This window comes from Ostrinia nubilalis, chromosome Z (genome assembly GCF_963855985.1).
Source record: "Ostrinia nubilalis chromosome Z, ilOstNubi1.1, whole genome shotgun sequence".
Classification (NCBI taxonomy): domain Eukaryota; kingdom Metazoa; phylum Arthropoda; class Insecta; order Lepidoptera; family Crambidae; genus Ostrinia; species Ostrinia nubilalis.
Window position 1 is genome coordinate 17,939,221 of NC_087119.1, and position 17,477 is coordinate 17,956,697.

General features: G+C 37.2%; 1 protein-coding gene across 3 annotated transcripts in view; it reads right to left on the reverse strand.

The window, feature by feature from the left end:
• Window positions 1-11,458: 11,458 nt before the first annotated feature.
• The window catches only part of LOC135086651 (WD repeat-containing protein 47), a 104,026-nt gene continuing 98,007 nt past the window's right edge, over window positions 11,459-17,477 (reverse strand). For all 3 annotated transcript variants that reach the window (XM_063981407.1, XM_063981408.1, XM_063981409.1), the window contains one exon: window positions 11,459-13,440. In XM_063981407.1, coding sequence (XP_063837477.1) covers window positions 13,295-13,440 — 146 coding nt within the window. In that variant the 3' untranslated portion in view covers window positions 11,459-13,294. The remainder of the gene's footprint in view (window positions 13,441-17,477) is intronic.

The window sequence follows — 17,477 nt, forward strand, 5'->3', positions numbered from 1 at the left end:
CTCAACCACAGGTGTAATACCCTCGCAACTGACACAATCACTCCGAACACTGGACCTACGTGACTATACATACTCTCAACTTCAGGCCACCATTTTAAACACTTGTAGGATAGTTCGCAAATTCCTTCAGAGCTTCAAGCCCAATAAGCCACAAGAAAATGTCGCTCACTTGGCTTCGGCCCGTGAACGACATTAAACCGGATTCCAGTGGAAACCGTGCCTATAAAATATAGCAGAAAAACATAATAATTATGTTGGTTGTACATTTGTACAATACACACTTACTACATAGGTACTTCTTTGCAGAAAATATTTGATCGGCACGAGATTGTGATTGAGAATAAAGGTGCAAGTGACTTATTAATGGGTAGAGCAATAAGAGACCAACTGGCTAGAAGGGTAAGCCGACAATGAATAGTTTCTTTTAAGTTGAAATTTCCTTTTTGTTATTTTTAATTCTGTGTAATTAGGTTTGGTGAAATAAATAAAATAGACTTACAAACAATAGATAGGTAGGTAGGTAGGTTTTGACTGATGCCCTTGGTCAATATCACTTTTGACTGATTTTTCCAGTCAAAAGTGGTTTTGACCGATTATGAGTTTTGACTGTAACATACATTATTAAGGTTCCAGTTACCCTTGATCATTAAAATATAGATTTAATTGAGTTTGTCTAAAATTTCACTGAATTTATTCCCTAACTCCAACCATCGTTCCTGCAATCTCGATTCTAATTCCCTAATTTTATTTCTCTTTCCCGTTCTGCGTCCGTTGAAAAGCCCGCCATTCGTTGTCGGATCTGTCAAAGGCTTGCCTTGCCGTTCCGACTGCGTTAGATTTAAGCGACGAATAGGAAATGAACGGCGGGGACCAAGACGGGTACGGGTAGTACCTCTACGCCGATTAGGCGACTCCCGTTGCCTTGCACTATTCGACGGTTGGGGCACGTCACCCCCCATCATCACACTTGCCACGCTTCTATCGGTCACAAGCCGGACTGTAACGTATTTACATATTGTTGTACCTTGTGTGTTCCTTTTCTTTCTGTTCTTATCTTTGGTGTGCAATAACTTTATTGCACTTGTATTTATTAATTAAATACACTTGTATTTATTATCTATCTTCTATATAAATAAAAATGAACTGATGTTCGTTAGTCTGATTAAAACTCGAGAACGGCTGGGCCGATTGAGCTGATTTTGGTTTTAAAATGTTTGTCGTAGTCCAGGGTAGGTCTAAACGGTGAGCAAATACGCGCGCGATATTGTTTTTCCGTGACAGACAAAATTCCACGCGGGCGAAGCCGCGGGCGGAAAGCTAGTTATTATTATTATTGTTCATTATAAGGGTTTTTCTATAGGTGAGTACAGACATAGCATTTATTGCTAGTAACTAAACAACGAGTCGCTCTTAGCAATGCGGAATATACGGCAATTAGTATAGCAACTAAATTGGATCAGGGTAAGCAAGTGGATGTGCTCTATTTCGACTACCGCAAGGCTATCGATAGACTCAACAACGACATCCTCCTTGGCAAACTAGGTCTCTTGGGGTTTGCACCCAAGCTATTGGAGCTTTTTGCAGACTATCTCAGGGACCGACAACAATCTGTAAAGTTGGGAATTTATGAGTCGCAACCTTACCACACCCGATCTGGAGTTAGTCAAGGATCAATACTAGGGCCTTCGCTGTTTCTAATAATGATAAATGACCTCCCAACCTTTCTAATGCACGCAAAATGTTTCCTTTACGCATACGACCTCAAGCTCTTTGCCAAAATCAAAGCAATGGACGATTGTACTTCTCTCCAGGTCGATGTTAACGCCGTTTACAATTGAAGCCTGGAGAATGGAATGGAATTTAATGTATCTGTGCAGGATAGCTTATGATTTGGACGGGAAACTAAGGATTTTATGGATAATAAAAACTGTCAGAGTAAGAATTCCGTGACAACAGTATTGACAAAAAATAGAAAAACATATCAATACAAAACCATAAATACTAACTTAAACTAGATAAAGAGGGTGCAGTTGGGCACAGTACCCAAATGTCAAAATGTAAAATTCTACGTCACACGGTTGCGATGTCTGCAGTTTTTCCGTAGCTACCCGAAAACCTTATTATTAAAGGGTGGTTTTACATTGCAGATCAAAGCCGACACTGCTACTGAAATTAGAAAATGCATTTTGGCGCAATGGATTCGCCCGGAATTTTTAAAAGTATGGTGCTGTTTTGGCAAACGGCACCGTACTAACAACTTTGTGGAAGGGTGGCATTGCAAATTAAATAACGATGTTGGCAGAAAAAACCAACCCTATTAAAACTACTTAGAGTTTTTTAATTATCAAGAGGCCAATGTAGGTATTTACAGTAAAAACAAAGCAATCACCAAAACTCCGCACACAGTATTCTATCGAAGTCGACGAATTTATTAAAGAGTGCCAAATGTAACTGATTAATTCTGAAATAATTACTAGACATTTTCTTGAAAAAGTCCGCTAAAATTATAATAAAAATAAATAATAATAAAATGGTAGGTGTCATTTTGTTTATTTATTTTTTATTTTAAATGAAGACAAACCGTATTAGGACAGTTTGTTAAATTATACCCGTAAGAACAAAAAGAAGTTTTCGCTTAAAAACTATTTCAAACTTGAACATGATTTAACTTCACCAAGTGAACCAATTTTTTCCACAATCCGGAATCCTGATTCAGGATTGAATTACAATCAAAACTTTCAGAAAATATCAATACATTTCCTTGAAGAGAAACTATTACTTGTTATTACCGACAATCACTACAACGAGTATATCGGGCTGAATTTACCATTTTAGTCATGAAATATGGATTCAATTTCTCATTGGTTGAATTTAAATGTTTAGAACATTTACAAGACAGGCCCTGACATTAAATCTAGCTTTGAGTAGGCATTATTTTGTAATACGAATCCAAGAAGACGAAATACGATACCGACTACAATAGGATGTGTCAAGTTATAAGCAGCAGTAAGCCGGCAGAAACTGAGGGGCTTTATTGTGTCAGTCTGTCGACTCTAAGCCGCAAAACGACGGCTAATCAGAGCACTACGTATCTTCAGGTGAGCAGCTAAGCAAACTAACGAACAGAGCGTATGCATCTGACTATTACATTTCAAATTCAAAGTAGGCTACATCTGCACCTGAAGATTTAAAATCAACTAGACCAAAAGATTTGACGACTGCTTGCGAAATCATCACAATATGTCTATAGAACCTTGCATTGTCTTCTGTTGCTAAATATATTAACCGATTTGTTACGGATGGCAGAGCTGCCATGCCATGACTTTTTTGCGTGTAGCGTAAGACACGGGACCAATGGAATTTTTAAATCGATGATAACTCTTTCAAATTAAGTTTTAGAGAGATCCACCCAGATTACCCAGAACAAAACTTGCTCCATTTTTTACGTAAATCAAGCTTGTAGCCTTTCGTTTCTGGTAATTGTATGATTTCTACAAAAATAGGGGTAACCAACTTCTTTGAAACCACTAAATAATTATACATTAAATAATATTGATAAATAATAAATAGTATTGTTCAAAATGTTGAAAAAGGACATTGTGTAAAAACACAATTACGTTACTGGTACAGTCAGCGTCAAATTGTTCGTGACACCCAATTAGCCAAAAAGTTCACTACATGTCTTTGTTTCAATTGGAATAAGGTCGTTTTGTCAACTTTTTGGTCACTGGTGTCACGAACGATGTTGGCGACATCAAACCTTTTTTATATTGTATTTTTTACTTTTTATAGTTTTTTCTGTTTTTTTTTTATACGTCTTGTTGAGTTTTTATAAGAGTTTTGAAAGTGAATACACAGTTGTTTCGTAAAGTTTCGTGTTTTCTCTTTAAAATTAGCTATTCCCATACACACGAGGGGCACACTTAGGTTTTTACTTAGTGAAATTAATACCCACAACATATTTTTATTTGACGCTGACTGTAGGTACACTAAGAGCAAACCGTATTGGGAAAGGAAAACAAAAAATACCAAAATTAAAACAGGAGAATCGTGTAGGCACATATATGTATATAAAAAAGAGCATTTACTGGAAACAGTAAAGTAATTAAACGCGATAATCGACCGGCTACATTCAAGGATGGAACTTACGTCAATAGCGTGAAGAAATTGCAGTAATAATTTCAGGCCTAATAATTAACATATTAAACGAAATGTTAAGGGCCTGGTTTTTTAGGCAGAGCACAATATCTAAAATAGCTCACAAAATACAGTACCTATTCGTCGAATAACGACACTATCGTTAAAACAAACGCTAACATCATTCAAGTTTCCGATGCTTCCATAGATATGAGAACATCAGAAGTCCCCAACCAAATTATTATGCACCCATGATAATGATACCGTTTTCCCTATCACTTATAATAAAGCACTGATTGAAATTAAAGAAAGTTTCAACAAATTCGCATCTATTTTAGAAGCACATCCATCTTTATCAAATTTAAAAGCTATTCAGATTTTTAATAATTCCATAAAACAAGTTACTACAGACCAACATGACCAGCATTCAATTTACAAAAATTTAAAAAAAAACTGTCGCAAGATAAAAATAGTAATAAGAAAATATTGTAAATTGAAGAAATAAAAGAAAAATCAGCGTACAATTATTTTCAGCCATAAGGCATAAGAAATGCATGTAAAAAAGATAAAAAAAGAATACCCCTTGAACAAAAATCCTTGAAAAAATATCAGGGGAAATGAGCCGAATAAAAAAAAAGAAAAAAAAACCTAACCTTACCTAACCTAACCAACCCTCGCGCACGGCCCCCCGAGCCGACCGGCCACGTTTTCGCGTCGCTCCGCTTCAAAAATTCAAAGTGGTGGGTTTTTTGACGCAAAAATACCCGAGTGCAGTACCAAAAGTTCAGCGATTTTACCACGGACCCGTTAAAGAAAACCGCGTGTGAATCAGTGCATTTTTCGCGAAGTTATGAGCGAAAAACTATTTTTTTCTCCCGATTTTGAACTTCGCGAGTGAACGCCGCGCGTTTTGTCGCGGTGACCTGCAGTTTTGGAACTGCTAAGTTGTGCCCAGCATCAGTGTCCTGCTTCCTACCAAGTTTCGGATTTTTCCGCCAGTAGGTAAACGGCCGAGATATGGACACTTTAAGGATTTTCATACAAACCAAGTGCGGATTTTTCCACCACCAAGGTACGTGAGTGACATACTAAAAGTTGTGCAAATTCACCCCAATACTGTCAGTGAAAACCGCGAGAAAATTGGTCAAGTTATAGCGAAGTTATAAGCAAAAACAGTTTCCACTTCCGAGCCGTGAACTTCGCGAGTGAACGCCGCGCGTTTTGTCGCGGTGACCTACAGTTTTTGAACCGCCAAGCTGTGCCTGGCATCAGTACCCTGCTTCATACCGAGTTTCGGATTTTTCCGGCTGCAGACGACGGAGTAATCGTCACCCAAAGTTCCCCATACAAACTTGACCTGGTGACCGCTGCAGCCGGGGAGCCGAGTCCTGGAGAGCTGACCACTGGACCCCTGGAAGAACCCCTGAAGGCCGCCCTGAAGCTGGAAGTCAGTAGCAGGTTCATCTTAATTTTTCCACAATTTTGTGCAAACCTGTGTTGCCAGTTAAAATAGGCCAGGCGCACACGAAATATTATTTGTGTCATATGTTTTAGTTTTCGATGTTTATTGCCTTGTGTTTTCATGTAATATATTAAGATAAGTTAGGCCGGGCGCACGCGACCCAGTAGTTTTTGTACATTGTCCATAGTCCATAGTTAGGTTTTAGTTATTTCTCTTTGCCCGATTCACGCAGTGGCCGCCTCACGTACTTATCGCCGAGCTAGTCGGCGCCCAATTCTCGAGGGTTCGTTTACTGCGACTCTCCCTGACGTGTTATAGTCATGGTGCTGAGCAGATCCCCGGCACGTGTACAGCCGACATCTGTACCTCTAGTACGAAAAACTTTCGAGTTCGTTTCGTTGCGTATTCAAAGTGTCATCGAAAAATTTTGTATGAAAAATTAAACAGCGCCCCCTAGGGCGGCTATAATATAGGGGGCGCTGTTTAATTTTTCATACAAAATTTTTCGATGACACTTTGAATACGCAACGAAACGAACTCGAAAGTTTTTCCTACTAGAGGTACTGCAACCGAACGATAAAAGCCAAAGGAACCAAAACAGAATACAGGCAGGTCGAGCTTCAGCTTCAGCATCTACCGCAAAAAAAAATAGAAAAAGGAAACATGACCTAGCTTTTAACATCTCACACAATATAAATAATGCACACGTTCCTTAAACTATTTCTCACTCACTCTTCTATAATATAAAAATGAATCGCAAGATGTGTTGGTAAGCGCACAACTCCTCAACAACGCCTGGACCAATTTTACCAATACTTGTTTTAAAATGTTCGTTGAAGACCAAGGATAGTTTTTACGGCAAGATTTGCGAAATTCAACCCCTAATGGGATAAAACGGGTGTTACGAACGACCTCTTGTTGATAGTATGTCACTTTCTATCTTCCTGTAATTATATTCCTTTATTCCCTATTATATTGCTTTCCTTTCCCTGAGCCTGGGTTATCGTTTTATTCCTTTCTATCCCGATTCTCAACATTTTGGCTACGCATAGCCCACACGGAGCTCCCCTCACGATGCCGCACGCGACCCCGCACCAGTCGCGACCGCCTCCACGGCGGCCGACGACGCGACTTTTGTTACAGGATCATCTTGTTCATCGGCTACAGTTTACAGTTCGGCGCGCGAAAAAGCGCATTTAAAATCTACCGAAGCCACAGCGCGTGAGCTTGAGCTGCAAGCGGAACTCGCCCATATAGAAGCTGTTCACGCCGACATCACTAGCGCCGGGTGCGCGCGCAGGCTCATGACATAATGTGCTGGGTGCGCGCGCAGCTTAGGGCGCACTCATCAAAGTAACTCCGCGCAAGGCGGAGCCATTTTAGCATATTAATTATAATTGTAATATTTCTGCAAACTGGAGTAAACTGCATTATTATATTTATTTCAAGAGCGATTTCATTGTTAGCCGGCTCCCGAACAGTTGGCGACCGTGACTAAAAAAGAAGACTGCAACTTCGAAGTATAAGTATTCCGAGCGGGGCACCAGGGCTTGGTCTGAGGGATTGCATGGAGGCACGCGCTGAGAAGCGCATCGTCTGCGAGGGAAGTGCTCGTTTCCATTTCGCCATTTTGTCACGTTATCATCGTAACCATATTTTGTTTTAGATTTTGATTTGCAAAAAATATTAATTTATTTAATTATCACAGCATCCTTTCTTGCAATTTGGAAATTCCTCAGAAATTCGTAGCTTTTAAATGATGTCGGGGGAATTTGATAAATTAGTTAGAAAACGGAGTTCTATTAAGGGAAGGTTAACAAATTGATTCAATATAAAAATATTTTAGAGAAAGTAGAATTTCAAACCTTCACTACCGTCAAAATAAGGGAAATTAAACAGCGCATTTAGCTAAATGTGAAGAATTAACGGCTGAATTTTCGGCTTTGCAGGGAAACATAGAGGACTGCTGTGACAGTGAGGTAGAATTAGCTAAACAAATAGACGAAAGAGAGAGCGTAGAAACAGGAATAATACATGTTACGGCCTTTGTAAAGGACTTATTTGAAAAATTAAAGGCATATGACAACAACCATGAGGAGCAACCACCATCTTGCTCTCATGGAGGGCTTTAGTCTATAAAATTGCCCACAATTTTCCTATGAAAGGATCGTTAAGGGATCGCCAGTTATATACTATATTAACTAATGACATGCGAGTATATAAATAAATATCATTGGTAATAATTACAATTGCAATTATTTAACAGCTTTTAGATCCATTTATTTCCAGTTCAACAATTTTGCCGATCCATTTTATATTTCTAGTTATTTATTTTATTACGTATTTACGTTGATTGTAGTAACTCCGCGCAGGGCTCTCCGGGCGCGCCTATCTTTGCGTGACAAGGTAAATCTGCCCTTGTTGTTAACGTGCCTATTTTAGCGCAACCCGAAGCTGCTACCGAAGAAGTGCCTACTACCCCTGCGCATCCCGGCCGTTCCGCCTATATGGTTACCGCGCCCCTCGACCCAACCCTCCTGCCGGCTGCTCTCAGAATCCCGCACGAACCCGTGTGACCTGTCCGCACGCCCAGCCCGGCGTTGATGACGTTGAGCTGCGGCGCCCCAGCGGAGGTAAATAAAAGTACTACTCTTTCAGATTTCCTGATTTTAGCTCAAACTATCCAAAATCTGTTTAATAACAAAGATAATTCTGATAGGCATTTACCTAATTTTGATTACAAAATCTATGATTGGCTTGCTTTCAAACGAGCCTACGACGCTTCTGCGCCGTCTTATAGTCCTATTTCTCGAATAAATAAAGCGTTGTTTGGCCCAGCTCGAGATACGGTTGGTGCTCTATTATCCACAGCATACGACCCTAACGAAATTATTTCTGTTCTAGAGTTACACTATGGTAGGCCTGAACTTATTGTTCTTCATAAGGTAGCAGCTGTCCGGTATCGCCCAAGGTCAACATTGAAGGTAGGGATTTACATTTCTTTGCCGGCTGTGTACGCAGCTGCGTTTCCGTTATGAAATTCCTCAATCTACCTAGAGTCGCCAGAACTTTTCAATTCACTTTTACTGAAATTGACTCCCGCGTTGCGTTTACGGTGGAAAGATTATGCAAAGACTCGCTTTCAACGCTCGTCTTGATTTCACACGAGGTGGTTTAGAAAATCACCTACAAAATCTGATATTCTTCAAAACTTTATATTAATGGAACTTGGCAAGGAAAATGATTTAATTTTGGATTGCACGATAGAGTACATTATGTGATATCATAGGAAGATTCATTAATCAGCAATCTCAAAAGCTCTCATTGATGTCCGTCGCCCAACTGAAATTTCTGACGAGGAATGGACAGCGCTTGAAGACATCCATGAAAATATTGATTACAGTTGAAGCCATTTGTCGAAAAGATGCAACTTTAATCAGTGCGGACGCTGCTATAAATTTTGCTTTGAAAATTCGTTAAACCCACACAACTAGGTCGAGTTCTCCATGAAAATCTTACCAAAAAGATTCAAACAAAGACGGCTTCCAATCGCTAGTCTTATGCAGTATTTACACGAACCTAACGAGTATTACAATGAGGACGGGTATGATGCAGTTCTTTATCCACGCTTAACCAATGATCGGTTACAGGGAATGATATTAAACTTTATGCTAAAGTACGATTCTGCTGCAGTGACTTTGGAAGTGGAAACAGGCAATGATCAGGATAAGACTACTTCAAGTATTCAAGTTACTGACGGCGAAATAAATGTTCACATCAGACTTCTTAGAGAAGGTTAGAAATTTGTTCGTTTGTTTAGAAAATCACCTACAAAATCTGATATTCATCAAAAATTTATATTAATGGAACTTGGCAAGGAAAATGCTTTAATTTTGGATTGCAAGACACGATGGAGTACAGATATGATTGGAAGATTCATTAAATCAGCAATCTTAAAAGCTCTCATTGATGTCCGTCGCCCAATTGAAATTTCTGACGAGGAATGGTCAGCGCTTGAAGACATCCTTGAAAATCTTGACATTATTAAAGTTACAGTTGAAGACATTTGTCGAGAAGATGCGATTCTAATCAGTGCTATAAATTTTGCTTTGAAAAATTAAAAATTTTTACACAACTAGGTCGAAATCTCCATGAAAATCTTACAAAAAGATTCAAACAAAGACGGCTTCCAATTGTTAGTCTTATGCAGTATTTACACGAACTTAACGAGTATTTCAATGATGACAGGTATGATGCAGTTGTTTATACACGCTTAACCAATGATTTAACTTTATGCTGAAGTACGATTCTGCTGCAGTGACTTTGGAAGTGGAAACAGGCAATGATCAGGATAAGACAACTTCAAGTATACAAGTTACTGACAGCGAAATAAATGTTCACATCAGACTTCTTAGAGAAGGTTAGAAATTTGTTCGTTTGTTTCGAAAATCACCTACAAAATCTGATATTCTTCAAAAATTTATATTAATGGAACTGGCAAGGAAAATGCTTTAATTTTCGATTGCAAGACACGATAGAGTACACTATGTGATATGATAGGAAGACTCATTTATCAGCAATATTAAAAGCTCTTATTGATGTCCGTCGCCCAATTGAAATTTCTGACGGGGAATGGTCACTCAGCGCTTGAAGACATCCATGAAAATCTTGACATCATTAAAGTTACAGTTGAAGCCATTTGTCGAGAAGATGCGACTTTAATCAGTGCGGACGCTGCTATAAATTTTGCTTTAAAAAATTGAAAATTGTTACACACAACTAGGTCGAGATCTCCATGAAAATTTTACAAAAAGATTCTACAAAGACGGCTTCCAATTGCTATGGTCTTATGCAGTATTTGCACGAATCTAACGGGTATTTCAATGATGACGGGTATGATGCAGATGATTATCCACGCTAAACCAATGATCGGTTACAGGAAATGATATTAAACCTTATGCTGAAGTACGATTCTACTGCAGTGACTTTGGAAGTGGGAAAAAGGCAATGATCAGGATAAGACTACTTCAAGTATGCAAGTTACTGACAGCGATGCCCAATTGACCAATAAAGAATTGATTGATCAACATCTAAACAAAATTAATTATGATGCAACTGTAAGAGGATGACTTCAAGTCAGGACATTAACACACTTCTTAAAGTGGATATTATTATGTTGCTCTATGAGAACGGTGGCGATCGTGGTCAACTGCCATCTAAACTCTATCAATAGCTTCGTTCAGTGAAGCCCTGAAGCCCACAAGTGTGGGAAGTGAGCGTGCCTTTTCCGCAGCTGGCATAATATGCAATAAGCTTCGGACAAGACTAAACAACAAAACCATAGATTGTTTGTCTTTTCTGAGGACGCAACAGCAAAAAAAATATTAATACTTTAAAACCATTCTAAATGTGAATTCAAAGTCGACAAGGTGATACATACACACACAAGCTTTTTATTTTATGATAATTTTATATTAAAAATTGAAACTCTAATTTTCGTAAATAATGATTATATTCTTAAATTATAATGGATATACAAGTTAAAGAAATTCGGTTTAACAAAGATATTATTATTATTACTATATAAATTTTTGATGATTACGTAACGGATAAAGGCCTGTTAAATACAATAACTCAGCATAAACTATTGATTAATTTATACATAATACATAAAATATATGTTATAATTTTAATAATACAATTTTATAGCAGACATAGCACAAATGTAATAATAAAATAAGTCATGTCATATTAAATCGCATAAAGTATTTCAAACACTACTTAATGTAAGCACTTGTTTGACAAGAATGTTTATAATATTGAATAATTATAAGCCACATTACGTTTATTTTTTACATCTTATATAATATGTATTTTAATTTGTGCACAGTCCATCAACTTTAAATTGTTATATAAAGATTGATAATTAGAATTATTAAGTAACATTATAATCTTTAAGATTGGAAATTAGTGTAGTTAACAAAACACTATTAAATGTTTTACACTTCTAAAGACGTTTAGTAAGAGTATAGTTGTTTATTAATATGTTTAACTTGTCTTTTGCTTAAACCTGACATTGTTAAATTAATGGTCTTGTTTACAATATTAATTTGATGAGCAACTTATGAATCACTTTTGTTATAAAAGTAACAGAACTTAAACCCTTCTACAATCCTTTTTAATTTTAAAATCACAATCATATTTCCAATCCTCTTATCATTTTAATTTTAATTTGTACCAGTTTAGAAATGAATCATATTTTTGTAATCAGATAAGTTTTTGTAGCAGTTAGTAGTACTGAACCACTGGGTGTATTTTTACTTTATTTTCATTATTTGCAGGAGCATCAAAGACTTACTCGTTTCACAAGATACTATCATAAACGTAATAAATAGGTTCTAAAGAGTATGTATGTATTATGTAATATTCACTAATTGTGACATTTTAATCACTCGTCAGCTATTTGCGTTTTTAAATATTTACATAAAATGTATTGGTTTAAATAAGTACATATTTGTAATCGGCTGTCGTTAACGATGAGTTCAGCCTAGTCGACATCGACTATACAGGGCGATGCTGCATAATGTGCACATACAATAAAGTTGATTCTACTGCTAAAACGCTACACTTTCTACGGGATCAATATTGAATTAAATTAACGATTATTTATCGCTGAAAAGATTTTTTCCGTCTGAGGAGCAGTCACATTATGCAGAATATCCCTTATATTTTTTGTTCGGCCATTATCTATTCTACACAAATGTTTTTAAGTATATGTTTATTTCAGTCCTTTGTTCGCACTTTGTGAAGTGAATGATTAATAAATAGAATACCATCATACCATCGGGCCATCATTTTAAAGCTCTCATACGGGATTGCAGTTGCGATTTGAGCGAGGTTCAAAACGCCCCGCAGTAATCACATTTTAAAGCCCGTTAAATTATATTGCAATACGTAATAACTTAGAGGCGGTTTCGCGTTCTATAGGTACCTACGTAATTGCTGCCCGCCAAACGATTGTATTAGCTTCGAATATACAGATTCTTCTAAGTTTATTAGTTTGATTTTTATCTTGAAAAGAAAACCTCGCACTCTTTTAACTTAAACGATTCATTGTTTTTGATACTAATTTTGACATATTATTCGAGATATACTTAAAGTAAACACAATCACTATAAGATTTTTTAGAGCTCACTGTAATTTTTAATTATTTCCACCGATGTTTGAGTGTTACGGTTAGTCCAGATAAACAATTTGATTCGTTGTATCTAATGTGATGTTTTTTTTACCTCGTAAAAAAACAAATACCAAATTATCCTCAATTCGGATACCACTTAGCACGACTTATACGTGTGACGACAATAGTCTAATAAAAGATGATGTATTATTGTGTTAGCAAGAATCTATGTTTTTATCAGTTATATTAACCTCTTTTTAGATATTACGTAAAACATTTACCTTATAAGCTAAACACAAATGAGATGAGGCTTTAACGACACTAGTTCATAATACAAAATCAATATAGCAACAATATAAATAAATTACGAACATTTGCGTACGCGGTGACGTTGAAAAGCCGCTACTTAACGAATGTTTTTTTAATAATTTTAGACTGTTATTTTAACGTAATGTCGTTGGGTCGGTACAAAGTCGCGTATTGTATGTTTCGGGTGCCGTACGTATTGCGTACGCATACTAAACTGGCGGTATGGTCCAGAGGACGGCTGTCTTGTCCGCCGAGGTGGAAAGGAAAGAGAAATCGTCTGGATGCCATCTTGCCGATATCACCTTGTCCGGATGCCGCGCCACGGGCACGCTTGGCAGGGCGCAGGTTAAGTCGCCTGAAACAAACGCGATCTGTAAGTTACACTACAATACAAAATAATGTTACAATATACGCGGCACGGATTTTCAGCGCTCGGCCAATGAAAGCTTTGTGCACCGTTTCTTTCGAATATAACATACATTTATTTCAATAGAGTACATACTCTTTGAATATTTTTGTGACAATAGTCGCACTAGGCCATAAAAACATGTTTTTGCTAATGAAAACAAAACATAATGTGCATGTTTCCCTGACCGCTCAAGATCCGTGCAGGGGACTATACATTAATCCTTAAACCTATATCATCAATAATTTTGGGAATAACATACATCCTATTGATAGGGGACCGGACGCTATTCACAAATAATCCTTTGAATTAGGAGACCCAAACACTACATCCTTGAATTTAGTCATAACGAATATTTGGCTTTTTCGATGAAAAACATAACGTACAAGTGACGTTACGTCAATAAAAACGTTAATAAAAACTTTATGAAGAAACAAAGAGTTTCGACAGGTCATAAAATCATCTCAGTTGACTGGTGGTGGTTAATAATAACTGCTAAACTTATGGCTTCCGCGATATTTTAGTAAATATCCGCCATTAATGGCTTATGGCACAGAAATGATTAAGATTTTCTAATTACATCTGACAAACGATACTAAAAATGCAGGTGACTATCAGCTTTTGCTGACTTGGTTTTATTTTATAGGCCACACACCCGATTTGTCTCATTATTGGGGAATGCACTATGTATAATGAGTAGAGTCTTATATTAAAAGGATGCCAATGATTTCAAAGTCACCCTATATTTTTCCGACGTTTTGTTTTAGCCTGTCTTTTCCATTATCTATCGGACAGCCTACAAACAATATCATTTTGCAAGAGTTGTTAAAGGTATGCTTGTGAGACTGTCGTGAAGCCGAGTAACGAGGTCGCATTTTTCTTCGTTTAAAAAGAGGTTTACAGAGACCTCAAGAAGAAGATGATTTAGAAAACAGAATAAACCGATCTTCTACCATTATAATTTGAGGCCCCAAGTTACGCTATTTCACAATAGGATGTATATTTTTGTGATGACGAAACACCGCCAGCGGAGGTCCTTCACACAAAGGCTACCAAAAAATAAAATTGTACTGTTAACATCATTTAAACACAAACGAAATCATTATTAATATACGGTTGTAAAAGGCAATACCACTTTGAATATTGTGCTGCGGGCTTGTTTTTTATATTCAATAGGTTTGTTATGTATATAGAATTGTTTGCGACGCAAACTTGCGAAAAAACTAAAAGCGGCAGTTCCCTGTGACTTAACATAAAATCTTCAAACCCCTTTAAATTTTACTTTTTAATTAGAACGCTAAGGGGCGACCGCTCATTAATTATACATTGTGGCAAAGATTTTTTTCAGTAAACAAAGGACATTGTCAGAAACCGCCTAAAAAACCGCCCAAAAACATTAACCCATCATAATTATTTTCTATTTTTTTTAATACATTAAGCACCCTTTCGTTCTAATGGACACTTAAGCATTGAAAAATTAAATAAATAAGTCTTTTAACGTTTATTCTATAATACTATTACAACTTCCGGACGTTTTGGTGCGTGGCATGGTCTAAAACCTATCAAGTTCCATAATTTTTGCCGATAAAATCTGTACGAGGCATTACCGTACTTTATTGCTGGGAGTCCATGTATAGTGATGTTCCTGCGGCCATCATAGACAATAAAATATCGATTTTGAAAATAAAATAAATCGATTAAACTGCTTTGAAGACTAGATTTGCGTTAAAAGCTAAAAAGATATTGACACTATTTCAAGAAGCTATCTAAAGTGTCCAACTGGTCGAAGGTCGTAAATAAAATAAAAATAATTAGGACCATAAACTGATATTCATGGTATCATAACTGTAAAAGTGTCAGAATCCGATGTTGAATCCAATACCAGTTGAAGTGTGAGAAACATATATCAACCTAGTATAGTTGCCAGTCTCTCATAATCTATGCCAATGAGGGTTTTCGCGATTGAAAAATCCGCCAGATGGCAATACGTAGACGTGAGGTCCAAATGCTGCATGATTGGTTATTTTTGACATGACATTGACAGATATCCACCAATCATGCAGCATTTGGACCTCGCGTCTACGTATTGCCATCTCGCGGATTTTTCAATCGCGAAAACCCTCATTCATAGCACATTAATAAATAGACCAAATGAACTTTTATAGATTGTGAAAGAGAAGATAAAGATTTTATTATTTTATTAAAATCTTGCCACGAAGTAGTTTTTCAGTAGAAACCAGGATTGGATAATCGCTACAGGCAAGTATCAGAACATTTTATAAATATTTTTAATCGATTATATACTTGTGAATCGTTTTAATAAATTGTCATTTTACTTTTTCAATTAAAACTTTTTCAATCCCTAGTCTTGTCAAACTGTCATAATGTCAACAAATTATAAATGTCACGTCAGTTGACTCAATTTCAGTCTTCTGTGCGTTTATTGTATTTTTATTTCAATGAAATAGTGCTAAAGGGTTAGTACTAAAAGTGAAAGCCTTTTTAGAAAGAAAACCAATGTGGTGCCCTTATTATTCATACTGTTTGAAAGTTACAAGTCAGTGATACAGAGTTGCCGACATTATAACTCCGTAGTGATACCATACCAAAGAAGAAGTTTTCCTAAACACACACACTTGTGTTATTTTTATATGTGATCAAATAAAAAGGATTAATTCTACTGCTCAAATGGAATAACTTATCCCAAGAGACCGAATATAAAAAAAAAAACCTCTCCATAGAAATTATCACCATCACGAGGATGTGAATTTTTTTGAGAATTTGATATTGGTCCTGTAAGAAAAGTAGTTGTATTTCAGTAGTAGAATCAACCCTTCTTGTTTCATCAGCAAGAGTAACTATAAAAACGCCCTGTAGGTAGGTATTATTAAGCTGAAGAGTTTGTTTAGTGTCAAAGACTGTCACACAGTGTAACTTAAATTGGCATATTATGATAATGAACATAAAAACTTAAATAAATATTTATGTTAATATATTTTGTATTTATTTATTTTCCCAAAGCTTCACAGTGACAGCTGAAACAGCAATACTGTTGTAAAACTAAACTTGGAACAAACTGTTACAAATATTTTACAAATTAAAATAAAACCGCATGTTGCTTTACTTTCTCGTATAGGTAATAAATGTAATTAATGGCTAGATTATTAATGTTACTTTGTTACCCTCAATAGTGAGGAGATCTTATAAAATGGTAACCCTGATTTTCATTGTCATTCAAGTGCTCTTTCTTCGCATAGGCTTCTGTGATTTGGCCAAGGGCCACACACATTGCGATAACATTATGCGACATTGATTTGACAGCAGCGAAGTGAAGTCTTGCGACTATGCAAAATGATACCCTGTAATCGTAGCGCATATAGACATAGACGGGGCGGGGCACATAGCTCGTAGAGCTGATGGCCGCTGGGGCAGGAAAGTTCTTGAGTGGCGACCACGAGCCGAAAGACGTAGCGTGGGCAGGCCTCCCACTAGGTGGACCAACGATCTGGTGAAGGTCGCGGGAGGTGCCTGTATGCGAGCGGTGCAGGATCGGTCTTCGTGGAAATCCTTGGGGGAGGCCTTTGTCCAGCAGTGGACGTCTTTTCGGCTGAAACGAACGAACGAACGATACGTATTACCACTATTTACCAGACATTACTATTTATTGCATACTCGCCGGATTACACGTAGGAGCATGCGCGTTACAGCTTCGGCCTTGCATTATTATAAGATCTTGTTCCGCCCTTTTACGAACTTCCTCCGTGAGGATATCCCCGCCGAATTCTATGATGAACCTATCAAAAGTCATATTCTGCAATGTCAACCCACCACAAGGTGGACCGACGACCTGATAAAGGTAGCGGGAAGGCGCTGGATGCAGGCCGCTACCAACCGTGCGATGTGGAAGTCATTGGGGGAGGCCTATGTTCAGTAGTGGACGTCCTGTGGCTGAAATGATGATGATGATGATGAAATGAATGAAAATG